The following is a 16,262-nucleotide window of genomic DNA, read 5'->3' as shown; positions in this document are numbered from 1 at the left end:
GAAGTGTCACCACAGGCAGACGTCTTCTTCCTCTCTTCGGTTTCGTTGTGTTACTTTCAGTCTGTGCTCTTTGAACCTGCAGGTTAAAATTAGCCGAGCAGGTTGAGCAGGAGAAGTAACAACTCCCCTCTCAGTGGATTCATTCAGAAACGGTATCAGATACTGTCCTATAATATAATAATTACCTCTGTCCCTGTGTATATTTATCACTGCAGTTAAAGGGATAGTTCAACATTTTGGCAAACTGGCCCATTGCCATAATCCCTATAGTCATAGCAGTAGGTTTGTTACCTTTAGTTGTTGGTGCAAGCTATTTTTAGAATGGCGGAGCAGAGCCGTGAGCTGCTCAGAGCTACGCTACAGAGGCTCATTATGGGATTTCTTGGTTTTCCTTATCAAACTCATCAAATACACAATTCAACAACTCCACAACGCTCTGGTGGACAAGTTGTGAGCTGCACATTCACCACGCTATGAGATAATAACACAACGTTACCACACAGAGTTGTTTTAGAGGGAAATACAGAGACTGATGATGAAAAACTGTCCCTGAAGGCAACGTGCATCAGCGGTTTTGCATGAATTTCCCTCTAAAACAACTCTGTGTGGTAACGTTGTGTTATTATCTCATAGCGTGGTGAATGTGCAGGTCACAACTTGTCCGCCAGAGCGTTGTGGAGTTGTTGGATTGTGTATTTGATGAGGGAAACCAAGAAATCCCATGAGCCTCCGTAGCGTAGCTCTGAGGAGCTCACGGCTCTGCTCGGCCTACTACTAAAGATATAGGGATTATGGCAATGGGCCAATTTGCCAAAATGTTGAACTATGCCTTTAAAATAAACTTGTCAACTCTCCACCAGAGGACACTGTTGTTTTGGAGACTTAATCAGACACGTTTTTTGCAAATCAGTGAAATCAATTAGCAGCAGCAGGAGGAGCAGCAACAATATGAATCACAGAGAAGGAGGTGAACGTCTTCTGCTGATGATGAACTAAGCAGACTGGTAACCAAACCATCATGCAGACCACATGTGTGACATTCTGGGTCAGTACTAAGCTCTATTTATAACACACACACACACACACACACACACACACACACACACACACACACACACACACACACACACACACACACACACACACACACACACAGCACAGACAGTTGGTCTTTCAGGGTCAAGACAGAAGACGAAGCAGCTTTTTTCTCCTTCCAGCTTCTACACCGGTACGTCCAAGTCTGTGATTCTTTGACTCTGATGCCTCTTGTCGTGTGTTGTGTATTGTTTTTCAAGCCTGGTGTGTTATCCTTTCCCATCTGTTTGCAGGACAGACAGACAACTACAGAGTTAAAAAAAATAATAATAATAAACAAACAGGTGCAAGAGGATCTGAACGATGGTATGTTTTTGTTTTGAAACCTTTATTTTTTTTCCCCACAAGTAGTTTTTAGGGTTAATTATCTCACTCCACTGCCATACAGCTATATAATGTGTTTCCCTCTGACCGAATTCATATGAACCCTGTACTCGCACTTTTAACTTCTCTTCTTTTTTTACATGCACTTTTGACCTTGTCCATGCACTCGTAGCTAACATATTTACTCTGTCTTTATACCAAGTTCTGAGGGTTGGGGGTTGTGTCTATGTATTTTAGGTATTGAACTGCAAAAACTCAAATTCTTTCCAAGAACATTTGTCTTATTTCTTGTCAAAATGTCTCATTTCTAGTCAAAACTAATCTCTTTCCCCTTAAAATAAGACTCATTACCTAAAAATTAACTTGTTTTTAGATAGTTTTGACTTCTTTCAAGCCTATTTTCACTTGAAATAAGTAGAAAAATCTGCCAGTGAAAGCAAGTTTTTTGTGCTTGTAATAAGAAACTTGATCCACTGTCAGATTTTTCTACTTATTTCAAGTGAAAATAGGCTTGAAAGAAGTCAAAACTATCTAAAAACAAGCTACTTTTTAATGTGATGAGTCTTATTTTAGGTATAATGAGATTGGTTTGACTAGAAATAAGACAAATATTCTTGGTAAGATTTTGAGTTTTTACAGTGCAGCACAATAACTAGGTTAGTATATATCTGTTAGTAAACATACACTGCAAAAAACTCAAAATCTTACCAAGAATATTTGTCTTATTTCTAGTCATAATATAATTTCTAGTAAAAACAAATCTCATTATACTTAAAATAAGACTCGTCACATTAAAAAAGTAGCTTGTTTTTAGACACTTTTTCCTTCTTTCTGCTCCTTCAGAGTCATCGGTCTCGATCCTCCAAGGCGCGGCAGCATGGCCACGCCCACTGCGACTCCTGCTACAGCCGGCGCTGCAGGAAGCGCATCGACGTGTCTGTGTCGTGCGCGCTCGCCCCCTGCCGCCTGCTCTGCGGCGCTCTCTTCCACCTGTGCAAAGAGGAGGAACACCTGCTGCTCTGCCCCAACGTGAAGGTGCCGTGCCTCAACGCCGCCTACGGCTGCCCCGTCCAGCTGCCGCGCTCCTCGCAGGCCGCACACCTACAGGCGTGTCCGGCCAGCGTGGTGAGTAGCCTACAGTATGGAGCTACATTTGCGTCTTTATTATTCAATCAAAAGAAAAGTTGATTTTTCGTGTCTTGCCTCACTCCCGAGTCCATGACCAGCAGATAGACACCATCCTTTAGACTGTGCGTGCAGTAACCATGGAGATAGAGCCGTATCGCCGTAATTAGCTTAGCTCAAACACTGGAAGTGTATGGGTAGTGTTAGCCTGCCTCCTACCCGAGCCGAAATCAGCAGTCGGAAGCTGATTTTATTTTAGCTCTAAACTCTGTAAATATATCACTTTATCCACATTTCAAACATGTTTAGGTGAGAAAGTAGCCGTTTAGATCAGCAGTGTGTCATTAATTTGTCTAAATACCAGCTGTTTACAATTTTGTTCGGACGAATTCGGCGCTACTCAAGCTAGCCGTTGTGACCAACGCACTTCCGGTTACTTTCACAAAATAAAACACCCGTTGCCCTTTACATACAGAAAACCATGACGATAGAATTTGTGCTTTTACTTTGAAATAGGAAGCTAACCTACCCTCGATGTAGCTAGCTTGAACCAAAATAAAGCGTCTTTGCTTGAACCCTCCGTTTTGACCGATCTGGTCCCGTTAGCGGCATCTGACCGCTCAAGATGCCTTACCGGAGAGTTTTGTCAGCTCTGAGACGAAGATTGGCCCGCCGGTTTCCGTTTAGAGTTGCTGAAGAGTTTCTCTGATGACTTTAGGTGGAGGCAGGCTAACACTACCCATACACTTCCAGTGTTTGAGCTAAGCTAATTACGGCGATACGGCTCTATCTCCCTTGTTACTGCACACACAGTCGAAAGGATGGTGTCTATCTGCTGGTCATGGACTCGAGAGTGAGGCAAGACACACACAAAAAAATGTTGGCGTATCCCTTTAAACAATAAAGATATTTTCAATCAAAACAAACTTCATTTCAATCAGAAAAACATTTTCAATAATAAAAAAAAGGATTTGAATGCAAAAACATATTTGAGACCCACAAAATTGCATTCAAACCCTTTTTTTCTTTGATTGAAAAGTTTTTTTTTGATTGAAGTGAGTTATTTTCTGATTGAAAATAGCTTTTTTGTTTAATCAACTTTTTTTGATTTAATAATAAAGACACAAATATCCTACCCATAATATGGCCTGAATACAAAAAATCCCCCCCAAAATATTTTTAATCAAATAATAACTCACTCAAAAAAAACTCAAATGCAATTTTTTGGGTCTCAAATATATATTTTTTGCATTCAAACCCTTTTTTTCTTTGATTGAAATGTTTTGCTTTTGATTGAAGTGAAGTTTGTTTTGATGGAAAATAGCTTTTTTGTTTAAATCAACTTTTTTTTTTTTTTTTTTTGGGGGGGGGGGGGGGGGGGGGGGGGGTTTGAATAATACACTGCAAAAACTCAAAATCTTTCCAAGAATATTTGTCTTATTTCTTGTCAAAATGTCTAATTTCTAGTCAAAACTAAACTCTTTTCACTTAAAATAAGACTCATCACCTAAAAATTCACTTGTTTTTAGATCATTTTCACTTGTTTGAAACAAATTTTCACTTGAAATAAGTAGAAAAATCTGCCAGTGAAAGCAAGTTTTTTGTGCTTGTAATAAGGAAGAAAAACTTGCTCCACTGTCAGATTTTTCTACTTATTTCAAGTGAAAATATGCTTGAAAGAAGTAAAAAGTGTCTAAAAACAAGCTACTTGTTTAATGTGATGAGTCTTATTTTAAGTAAAATGAGATTTGTTTTGACTAGAAATGACATTTTGAGTAGAAATAAGACAAATATTCTTGGTAAGATATTTGAGTTTTTGCAGTGTAAAAAGACACTAATGTACCTCTCTCCATAGGTGTGCTGCTCCATGGAGTGGAACCGGTGGCCGGCCAACGACGCCCACTCTTACCCGAACACCGAGCTGTATGAAAACCTGATCAGAGAGAGAGAGGAGGAGGAGGAGGAGGGAGGAAGAGGAAGAGGAAGATGTCTGGATGTGGCGATGGCTTTGAAAGACCAGGACCGCCTGTTTCACTCCCTGGCGATGAGGAATCTGTTCCCCGAGCTCATGCAGAGCGTGAAGAAGGAGAAGGAGGAAGAGAGAAAGGAGGAAAGGAGGAAGAAGGAGATGAAGAGAAAGCAGAAGGAGGCCCAAGACTCTCACACCTGGACGCCTTTCAACCTGCATAAGCTCAACATGTCTGATGCAAAAGAAGACGAGGACGAGGATGTTGATGAGGACGAGGATGAGGATGAGGACGAGGATGAGGTTGAAGTGGAGTATGAAGAGGAGCCGGAGCTCACTCAGGAGGAGAGGGAGGCTCTGGCCAGGGCTTCGCTGGACGTCGAACTGTTGGAAAACTTCTCCGCCTACGAGCACATGTTCAGTATGGAGAGGGGCGGCTGCAGGGAAGCTGGAGGGGCGAGGAAGGGAACTCTGGGAACTCTGGCAGAGGAAGAAGACACAGCATCAGCATCATCAGCATCAGCATCAAACACATGTGACAAGCTGAGCAACACATGCACAGCTTCAGCTTCCTCTTCCTCCTCTGCTAAAGTGAAGAAGAGGTTTGTGTATGCCTCTGTGGAGCCGATGAAGATCACCGTCGTGCGTACTTTTAAAATCCCGACCAGCTTCGTGGCCAGGCAGACCCGCATCCGCAACCCTTTGTACTACAAGAGAGTGCACGTGGCGGTGGACACCAGCGATCTGGGCGTGGCACCGGGCGAGATGGCCGTGTGGGACGAAGTCCAGGTGCCAGAGAGAGAAAATAATAATAAATCCTCCCTGCACTGCAAAAAACTCAAAATCTGTCCAAGAATATTTGTCTTATTTCTAGTCAAAATGTCATTTCTAGTCAAAACAAATCTCATTCTACTTAAAATAGGACTCATCACCTAAAATTAACTTCTTTTTAGATAACTTTCATTTGTTTCAAACTAATTTTCACTTGAAATTAAAGCCGCAAGCGGCGATGACGGGCCCTCGCTCGCCCATGCCACCGCGGGGCCTGAGGCATGTCGGGGCTGCAATGCTTCGTTCATCCACCAGGTGGCGCTAAGCAGTTGTGGGTGGGTGCGTTCAGGGGCGGCCCCTCATCACTCATGTGAAGTTTGGAGTGAATCGGACAAAGCATGAAGGAATTATGAGCAGTTAAAGGTTCGTCCACCAGGGGGCAGTAATGGGATGCGTGCAGGTGTGTTCAGGGTCAGTCCCTCATCACACATGTGAAGTTTCGTGGAAATCGGACAATGTTGATGTAAAATATGCCACTTCCTGTTTCCACTAGGGGGCAAATGAGTGAGATCGCCTATGAGTACATAGAAACGTTGAGGTCGTGACCCTGGACCTGTGTACCAATTTTCATGATGATACGAGTTCATTAAAGCCATCCAAAGGGCAAACGTATTGTCATGGCGAGGAATGGTCGCCGCGTCGCCACACGGACGCCATTACTCGTAGCTTCACAGTCTTCAGAATGTAGCTTCACCAACTGGTTCTGCATGTTTTAGAAGTGGAATGAAGTTGATGGGGCAAAGTATGTACATTTTCCAAATTTTAGTACACTTCCTGTTACCACCGGGGGGCGCTATGAGTTACGTGGGAAGTTAATATATGGGGACGTTCAGGGCGGAGCCATCATCATGTCCAGCAAGTTTGAAGTTGATTGGATGAAGTATGTGGGCATGAGAGCCACTCGTATGGACATGGCGAGAACGCCAAAGTGAATTGAGCGCTGGAAGCCACGCCCTTTGACCTACGGACTCACGGAGCACAAGATAAGCTCAGCTAGGTCTGGAGATGTGGTGTACCTAATTTCAACTTGATCGGGCGAACGCTGTGGGAGGAGTTAATTTTAGGCGGGAAAAATCAAAACCAAAATGGCCGACTTCCTGTTGTGTTGAGGTCATGAGGTCAAGAGGATTTTTTGTATATCTGGGTATAATACATATGTGTACCGAATTTTGTGTGTGTATGACAAAGTAAGACGATGGCGATGCCATTGACACGTGTTTGTAGGGGGCGCTATTCAGCCATTTGGCCACGCCCATTTCCAACGACTTTAAAATATCAAATTTTTCGCGAGGCCTGATGTGCATGCCAAAATTCACGCGTTTTGGGGCATGTTGAGGCCCCCAAAAATGCGATTTTAGGGAGAATATAATAATAAACATAGCAATTAAAGCCGCAAGCGGCGATGGCGGGCCCTCGCTCGCCCATGCCACCGCGGGGCCTGAGGCACGCCGGGGCCGTGGCGCGGAGCAGAAACGGAGAAAAAACCCGGAAGGAGGCCAAAAACGCAATGTTTCGTTCATCCACCAGGGGGCAGTCACCGCCTGCGGTCTGGTGCGTTCAGGGGCCGCCCCTCATCACTCCTGTGAAGTTTGGAGTGAATCGGACAAAGCATGAGGGAGTTATGAGCAGTTAAAGGTTCGTCCACCAGGGGGCAGTAATGGGATGCGTGCAGGTGCGTTCAGGGTCAGTCCCTCATCACACATGTGAAGTTTCGTGGAAATCGGACAATGTTAATGCAAAAAATGGCACTTCCGGTTTCCACTAGGGGGCCACATGAGCGACACCCCTATCAAATGGAAGAGGTCTCCACCCTGGACCTGTGTATCAATTTTCATGATGATACGAGTTCATTAAAGCCATCAAAAAGCCAAACGTATTTTCATGGCGAGGAATTGATGGTAGCCACGCCCCCACAGGGACGCCATTACTCGTAGCTTCACAGTCTTCATAATGTAGCTTCACCAACTGGTTCTGCATGTTTTAGAAGTGGAATGAAGTTGATGGGGCAAAGTATGTACATTTTCAAATTTTAATATACTTCCTGTTACCACCGGGGGGCGCTATGAGTTACGTGGGAAGTTAATATATCGGGACGTTCAGGGCGGAGCCATCATCATGTCCAGCAAGATTGAAGTTGATTGGATGAAGTATGTGGGCGTGAGAGCCACACGTATGGACATGGCGAGAACGCCAAAGTCTGATGAGCGCTGGCAGCCACGCCCTTTGACCTACGGTCTCACGGAGCACAAGATAAGCTCAGCGAGGTCTGGAGATGTGGTGTACCTAATTTCAACTTGATCGGGCGAACGCTCTGGGAGGAGTTAATTTTAGGCGGGAAAAATCAAAACCAAAATGGCCGACTTCCTGTTGGGTTGAGGTCATGAGGTCAAGAGGCTTTTTTGCATATCTGGGTATAATACATATGTGTACCGAATTTTGTGAGCATAGGACAAAGTTAGATAGCAAAATTCTCTATGTGCATTTTTGACTTTGTAGGGGGCGCTATTCCGCCATTCTGCGTCGACCATGTGCGACCACCCAAAAATATCGAATTTCGGAGAAGGCCGGACGTCCGTGCAAAAGTAGACGCATTTTCGCATTTGGGAAAGGGGCGAAATTGGGGCACGAAATGTCGGAAGAATAATAATAATAATTAAAGCCGCAAGCGGCGATGACGGGCCCTCGCTCACCCATGCCACCGCGGGGCCTGAGGCATGTCGGGGCTGCAATGCTTCGTTCATCCACCAGGTGGCGCTAAGCAGTTGTGGGTGGGTGCGTTCAGGGGCGGCCCCTCATCACTCATGTGAAGTTTGGAGTGAATCGGACAAAGCATGAGGGAGTTATGAGCAGTTAAAGGTTCGTCCACCAGGGGGCAGTAATGGGATGCGTGCAGGTGTGTTCAGGGTCAGTCCCTCATCACACATGTGAAGTTTCGTGGAAATCGGACAATGTTGATGTAAAATATGGTACTTCCTGTTTCCACTAGGGGGCGAATGAGTGAGATCGCCTATGAGTACATAGAAACGTTGAGGTCGTGACCCTGGACCTGTGTACCAATTTTCATGTTGATAGGAGTTCATTAAAGCCATCCAAAGGGCAAACGTATTGTCATAGCGAGGAATGTTAGCCACGGCCCCACAGGGACGCCATTACTCGTAGCTTCACAGCGTTCATAATGTAACTTCACCAACTGGTTCTGCATGTTTTAGAAGTGGAATGAAGTTGATGGGGCAAAGTATGTACATTTTCCAAATTTTAGTACACTTCCTGTTACCACCGGGGGGCGCTATGAGTTACGTGGGAAGTTAATATATCGGGACCTTCAGGGCGGAGCCTTCGTCATGTCCAGCAAGTTTGAAGTTGATTGGATGAAGTATGTGGGCGTGAGAGCCACTCGTATGTGCATGGCGAGCACGCCATAGTGTATTGAGCGCTGGCAGCCACGCCCTTTGACCTACGGACGCACGGAGCACAAGATAAGCTCAGCTAGGTCTGGAGATGTGGTGTACCTAATTTGAACTTGATCGGGCGAACGCTCTGGGAGGAGTTAATTTTAGGCGGGAAAAATCAAAACCAAAATGGCCGACTTCCTGTTGGGTTGAGGTCATGAGGTCAAGAGGATTTTTTCTATATCTGGGTATAATACATATGTGTACCGAATTTTGTGTGTGTATGACAAAGTAAGACGATGGCGATGCCATTGACATGTGTTTGTAGGGGGCGCTATTCAGCCATTTGGCCACGCCCATTTCCAACGACTTTAAAATATCAAATTTTTCGCGAGGCCTGATGTGCATGCCAAAATTCACGCGTTTTGGGGCATGTTGAGGCCCCCAAAAATGCGATTTTAGGGAGAATATAATAATAAACATAGCAATTACAATAGGGCTTTCGCTGGGCGACTTGCAGTCGCCGCTCGGGCCCTAATAATTAAAGCCGCAAGCGGCGATGGCGGGCCCTCGCTCGCCCATGCCGCCGCGGGGCCTGAGGCACGCCGGGGCCGTGGCGCGGAGCAGAAATGGAGAAAAAACCCCGGAAGGAGGCCAAAAACGCAATGTTTCGTTCATCCACCAGGGGGCAGTCACCGCATGTGGTGTGGTGCGTTCAGGGGCCGCCCCTCATCACTCGTGTGAAGTTTGGAGTGAATCGGACAAAGCATGAGGGAGTTATGAGCAGTTAAAGGTTCGTCCACTAGGGGGCAGTAATGGGATGCGTGCAGGTGTGTTCAGGGTCAGCCCCTCATCACACATGTGAAGTTTCGTGGAAATCGGACAAAGCATGAGGGAGTTATGAGCAGTTAAAGGTTCGTCCACTAGGGGGCAGTAATGAGATGCGTGGAGGTGTGTTCAGGGTCAGCCCCTCATCACACATGTGAAGTTTTGTGTAAATCGGAGAAAGCATAAGGGAGTTATGAGCAGTTAAAGGTTCGTCCACTAGGGGGCAGTAATGGGATGCGTGCAGGTGTGTTCAGGGTCAGTCCCTCATCACACATGTGAAGTTTCATGGAAATCGGACAATGTTGATGCAAAATGGCACTTCCTGTTTCCACTAGGGGGCGAATGAGTGAGATCGTCTATGAGCACATAGAAACGTTGAGGTCGTGACCCTGGACCTGTGTACCAATTTTCATGTTGATACGAGTTCAATAAAGCCATCTAAAGGGCAAACGTATTGTCATGGCGAGGAATCATAGCCACGCCCCCACAGGGACGCCATTACTCGTAGCTTCACAGCGTTCATAATGTAGCTTCACCAACTGGTTCTGCATGTTGTAGAAGTGGAATGAAGTTGATGGGGCAAAGTATGTACATTTTCAAAATTTTAGTACACTTCCTGTTACCACCGGGGGGCGCTATGAGTTACGTGGGAAGTGAATATATCGGGACGTTCAGGGCGAAGCCATCATCATGTCCAGCAAGTTTGAAGTTGATTGGATGAAGTATGTGGGCGTGAGAGCCACACGTATGGACATGGCGAGAACGCCAAAGTCTGATGAGCGCTGGCAGCCACGCCCTTTGACCTACGGACTCACGGAGCACAAGATAAGCTCAGCGAGGTCTGGAGATGTGGTATACCTAATTTGAACTTGATCGGGCGAACGCTCTGGGAGGAGTTAATTTTAGGCGGGAAAAATCAAAACCAAAATGGCCGACTTCCTGTTGGGTTGAGGTCATGAGGTCAAGAGGCTTTTTTGCATATCTGGGTATAATACATATGTGTACCAAATTTTGTGAGCGTAGGACAAAGTTAGCAAAATTCCCTATGGGCATTTTTGGACTTTGTAGGGGGCGCTATTCCGCCATTTTGCGTCGACCGTGTGCGACCACTCAAAAATATCGCTTTTCGGATCCGGCCGGACGCCCATGCAAAAGAAGACGCATTTTCGCCTTTGGGAAAGGGGCGAAATTGGGGTTTTAAGAACGCAAGAATAAAGAATAATAATAAACAGCGCGATTTCAATAGGGCTTTCGCTGGGCGACTGCAGTCGCCGCTCGGGCCCTAATTAAAGCCGCAAGCGGCGATGGACGGCCCTCGCTCGCCCATGCCACCGCGGGGCCTGAGGCACGCCGGGGCCGTGGCGCGGAGCAGAAATGGAGAAAAAAACCCGGAAGGAGGCCAAAAATGCAATGTTTCGTTCATCCACCAGGGGGCGGTCACCGCATGTGGTCTGGTGCGTTCAGGGGCCGCCCCTCATCACTCGTGTGAAGTTTGGAGTGAATCGGACAAAGCATGAGGGAGTTATGAGCAGTTAAAGGTTCGTCCACCAGGGGGCAGTAATGGGATGCGTGCAGGTGTGTTCAGGGTCAGCCCCTCATCACACATGTGAAGTTTCGTGGAAATCGGACAAAGCATGAGGGAGTTATGAGCAGTTAAAGGTTCGTCCACTAGGGGGCAGTAATGAGATGCGTGCAGGTGTGTTCAGGGTCAGCCCCTCATCACACATGTGAAGTTTCGTGGAAATCGGACAAAGCATGAGGGAGTTATGAGCAGTTAAAGGTCCGTCCACTAGGGGGCAGTAATGGGATGCGTGCAGGTGCGTTCAGGGTCAGCCCCTCATCACACATGTGAAGTTTCGTGGAAATCGGACAATGTTGAAGCAAAAAATGGCACTTCCGGTTTCCACTAGGGGGCCACATGAGCGACACCCCTATCAGATGGAAGAGGTCATGACCCTGGACCTGTGTACCAATTTTCATGATGATACGAGTTCATTAAAGCCATCAAAAAGCCAAACGTATTTTCATGGCGAGGAATTGATGGTAGCCACGCCCCCACAAGGGACGCCATTACTCGTAGCTTCACAGTCTTCATAATGTAGCTTCACCAACTGGTTCTGCATGTTTTAGAAGTGGAATGAAGTTGATGGGGTCAACTATGTATTTTTAATGAATTTTAGTTCACTTCCTGTTACCACCGGGGGGCGCTATGAGCGACGTAGGCAAATAATATGTCGGATCGTTCAGGGTCTCGCCATAGATTTTTGCACCAAGTTTGAAGCGTCTACGATCAAGTATGTGGGCATGAGAGCCAATCGTATTTACATGGCGAGCACCGAAACAGTCGCCAAACTTCGGGGCACGCCAGAGGCCAACCCCTTTGAGCTACAGACCTGCGGAGCACAAGATAAGCTCAGCTAGGTCTGACGATGTTGTCTATCAAATTTGGAGCGTGTCGGGCGAATCGTTTTGGACGAGTTAATTTGGCGCCAAAAACGACCAATTCAAAATGGCCGACTTCCTGTTGACATTTCACCATGACATTAAGAGGCTTTTTTGTATATCTGGGTATGGTACATATGTGTACCGAATTTCGTCCGTCTACGCTAAAGTGACCCGAATTCCCTATGGGCTTTTTTGAACTTTGTAGGGGGCGCTATTTCGCCATTTCGCGTCGGACATGCGCGAGCAGCACAAAATATCGAATGTCGGATCCGGACGGACGTCCGGCAAAACGTTCACGCATTTTCGAGTTGGGGAAAGGGGCGAAATTGGGGCATGTTGTCGCGGAAGAATAATAATAATAATAATAATAAACAGCGCGATTTCAATAGTCCCTCCGGCGAGTGCTACTCGCCGCTCGGGCCTAATTAAAGCCGCAAGCGGCGATGGCGGGCCCTCGCTCGCCCATGCCACCGCGGGGCCTGAGGCACGCCGGGGCCGTGGCGCGGAGCAGAAATGCAGAAAAAAACCCGGAAGGAGGCAAAAAATGCAATGTTTCGTTCATCCACCAGGGGGCAGTCACCGCATGTGGTCTGGTGCGTTCAGGGGCCGCCCCTCATCGCTCGTGTGAAGTTTGGAGTGAATCGGACAAAGCATGAGGGAGTTATGAGCAGTTAAAGGTTCGTCCACCAGGGGGCAGTAATGGGATGCGTGCAGGTGTGTTCAGGGTCAGTCCCTCATCACACATGTGAAGTTTCGTGGAAATCGGACAAAGCATGAGGGAGTTATGAGCAGTTAAAGGTTCGTCCACTAGGGGGCAGTAATGAGATGCGTGCAGGTGTGTTCAGGGTCAGCCCCTCATCACACATGTGAAGTTTCGTGGAAATCGGACAATGTTGATGTAAAATATGCCACTTCCTGTTTCCACTAGGGGGCAACATGAGTGAGATCGCCTATGAGCATATGGAGACGTTGAGGTCGTGACCCTGGACCTGTGTACCAATTTTCATGTTGATACGAGTTCATTAAAGGCATCATAAAGCCAAACGTATTTTAATGGCGAGGAATGGTCACCGCATCGCCACACGGTCGCCATTACTCGTAGCTTCACAGCGTTCATGATGTAGCTTCACAACCTTAGTCTGCATGTTTTAGAAGTGGAATGAAGTTGATGGGGTCAACTATGTGGCATCAGTACACGTTAAGGTAAAACCTGGCCACTTCCTGTTACCACCGGGGGGCGCTATGAGTGACGTAGGAAATTAATATATCGGGACGTTCAGGGCGGAGCCAACATCATGTCCAGCAAGTTTGAAGCTGATCGGATAAAGTATGTGGGCGTGAGAGCTGTTCGAAGGTGAAATGGCGAGCAAACGAAAAGTCGCCAAAATCCTCAAGGCCCCAGAAGCCACGCCCTTTGACCTAGAGACCTGCGGAGCACAACTTTTGATCAGAGTGGCATTTCGATGGTCTCTAGCCAATTTGAAGTCAATCGGACAAAATCTGTAGGAGAAGTTAGATCAAACAGGTCAAAAGTTCAAATCAAAATGGCCGACTTCCTGTTGTGATTTCACCATGACATTAAGAGGCTTTTTTGTGTGTCTTGCCATGTTCTATAAGCCCACCAAATTTCATGCATGTAGGTGAAACGCAAAGGAGGGGCTGATGTTTTGAAATTTTGTAGGGGGCGCTATAGAGGCATTTGGCCACGCCCATTTCCAACGACTTTAAAATATCAAATTTTTCGCGAGTCCTGATGTGCATGCCAAAATATACGCGTTTTGGGGCATGTTGAAGCCCCCAAAAATGCGATTTTAGGGAGAATATAATAATAATAATAATAATAAACATAGCAGAAACAATAGGGCCTTCGCCGACATCGTCGCTCGGGCCCTAATTAAAGCCGCAAGCGGCGATGGTCGGGCCCGAGCGGCGACTGCTAGTCGCCCAGCCTCCGACTCCGCGCCACCGCGGGGCCTGAGGCACGCGGGGGCTGTGGTGAGAAGGGAGAAAAACCCTGGCAGGAGCAAAAAAACGCAATATTTCGTTCATCCACCAGGGGGCGGTAACCAGATGTAGGCAGATGAGCTCAGGGGCGGACCTTCATCACACACGTGAAGTTTCGAGCAAATCGGAAAAAGCATGAAGGAGTTATGATGAGTTGATGGTTCATCCACTAGGGGGCAGTAATGGGATGCGTGCAGGTGTGTTCAGGGTCAGTCCCTCATCACACATGTGAAGTTTGGAGTGAATCGGACAAAGCATGAGGGAGTTATGAGCAGTTAATGGTTCATCCACTAGGGGGCAGTAATGGGATGCGTGCAGGTGTGTTCAGGGTCAGTCCCTCATCACACATGTGAAGTTTCGTGGAAATCGGACAATGTTGATGTAAAATATGCCACTTCCTGTTTCCACTAGGGGGCAACATGAGTGAGATCGCCTATGAGCATATGGAGACGTTGAGGTCGTGACCCTGGACCTGTGTACCAATTTTCATGTTGATACGAGTTCATTAAAGGCATCATAAAGCCAAACGTATTTTAATGGCGAGGAATGGTCACCGCATCGCCACACGGTCGCCATTACTCGTAGCTTCACAGCGTTCATGATGTAGCTTCACCACCTTAGTCTGCATGTTTTAGAAGTGGAATGAAGTTGATGGGGTCAACTATGTGGCATCAGTACACGTTAAGGTAAAACCTGGCCACTTCCTGTTACCACCGGGGGGCGCTATGAGTGACGTAGGAAATTAATATATCGGGGCGTTCAGGGCGGAGCCAACATCATGTCCAGCAAGTTTGAAGTTGATCGGATAAAGTATGTGGGTGTGAGAGCTGTTCGAAGGTGAAATGGCGAGCAAACGAAAAGTCGCCAAAATCCTCAAGGCCCCAGAAGCCACGCCCTTTGACCTAGAGACCTGCGGAGCACAACTTTTGATCAGAGTGGCAATTCGATGGTCTCTAGCCAATTTGAAGTCAATCGGACAAAATCTGTAGGAGAAGTTAGATCAAACAGGTCAAAAGTTCAAATCAAAATGGCCGACTTCCTGTTGTGATTTCACCATGACATTAAGAGGCTTTTTTGTGTGTCTTGCCATGTTCTATAAGCCCACCAAATTTCATGCATGTAGGTGAAACGCAAAGGAGGGGCTGATGTTTTGAAATTTTGTAGGGGGCGCTATAGAGGCATTTGGCCACGCCCATTTCCAACGACTTTAAAATATCAAATTTTTCGCGAGTCCTGATGTGCATGCCAAAATATACGCGTTTTGGGGCATGTTGAAGCCCCCAAAAATGCGATTTTAGGGAGAATATAATAATAATAATAATAATTAAAGCCGCAAGCGGCGATGGCGGCCCTCGCTGCCCATGCCACCGCGGGGCCTGAGGCACGCTGTGGCGCGGAGCAGAAATGGAGAAAAAACCTGGAAGGAGGCCAAAAATGCAATGTTTCGTTCATCCACCAGGGGGCAGTCACCGCATGTGGTCTGGTGCGTTCAGGGGCCGCCCCTCATCACTCGTGTGAAGTTTGGAGTGAATCGGACAAAGCATGAGGGAGTTATGAGCTGTTAAAGGTTCGTCCACTAGGGGGCAGTAATGGGATGCGTGCAGGTGTGTTCAGGGTCAGCCCCTCATCACACGTGTGAAGTTTGGAGTGAATCGGACAAAGCATGAGGGAGTTATGAGCTGTTAAAGGTTCGTCCACTAGGGGGCAGTAATGGGATGCGTGCAGGTGTGTTCAGGGTCAGCCCCTCATCACACATGTGAAGTTTCGTGGAAATCGGACAAAGCATGAGGGAGTTATGAGCAGTTAAAGGTCCGTCCACTAGGGGGCAGTAATGGGATGCGTGCAGGTGTGTTCAGGGTCAGCCCCTCATCACACATGTGAAGTTTCGTGGAAATCGGACAATGTTGATGCAAAAAATGGCACTTCCGGTTTCCACTAGGGGGCTACATGAGCGACACCCCTATCAGATGGAAGAGGTCTCCACCCTGGACCTGTGTATCAATTTTCATGATGATACGAGTTCATTAAAGCCATCAAAAAGCCAAACGTATTTTCATGGCGAGGAATTGATGGTAGCCACGCCCCCACAGGGACGCCATTACTCGTAGCTTCACAGTCTTCATAATGTAGCTTCACCAACTGGTTCTGCATGTTTTAGAAGTGGAATGAAGTTGATGGGGTCAACTATGTATTTTTAATGAATTTTAGTTCACTTCCTGTTACCACCGGGGGGCGCTATGAGTTACGTGGGAAGT

The 16,262-nt window shown here is 46.9% G+C and overlaps 1 protein-coding gene across 2 annotated transcripts in view; it reads left to right on the top strand.

The window, feature by feature from the left end:
- The first annotated feature begins 1,117 nt into the window (after window positions 1-1,117).
- Window positions 1,118-16,262, top strand: part of LOC310996908 (F-box only protein 40-like) — a 62,649-nt gene continuing 47,504 nt past the window's right edge. The window contains exons 1-4 of one of the 2 annotated variants that reach the window (XM_083986433.1): window positions 1,118-1,228; window positions 1,329-1,401; window positions 2,263-2,544; window positions 4,400-5,299. In XM_083986433.1, the coding sequence (XP_083842559.1) occupies window positions 1,399-1,401; window positions 2,263-2,544; window positions 4,400-5,299 (1,185 nt within the window). In that variant the 5' untranslated portion in view covers window positions 1,118-1,228; window positions 1,329-1,398. Of the gene's footprint in view, window positions 1,229-1,317; window positions 1,402-2,262; window positions 2,545-4,399; window positions 5,300-16,262 lie in introns of those variants that run through there. The other variant, XM_083986432.1, reaches the window with a different exon arrangement.

This window comes from Trachurus trachurus, assembly GCF_905171665.1.
Source record: "Trachurus trachurus genome assembly, chromosome: 14".
Lineage (NCBI taxonomy): Eukaryota > Metazoa > Chordata > Actinopteri > Carangiformes > Carangidae > Trachurus > Trachurus trachurus.
The sequence above is the reverse complement of the archived record's forward strand: the minus strand, read 5'-3'. Positions and strand labels throughout refer to the sequence as shown.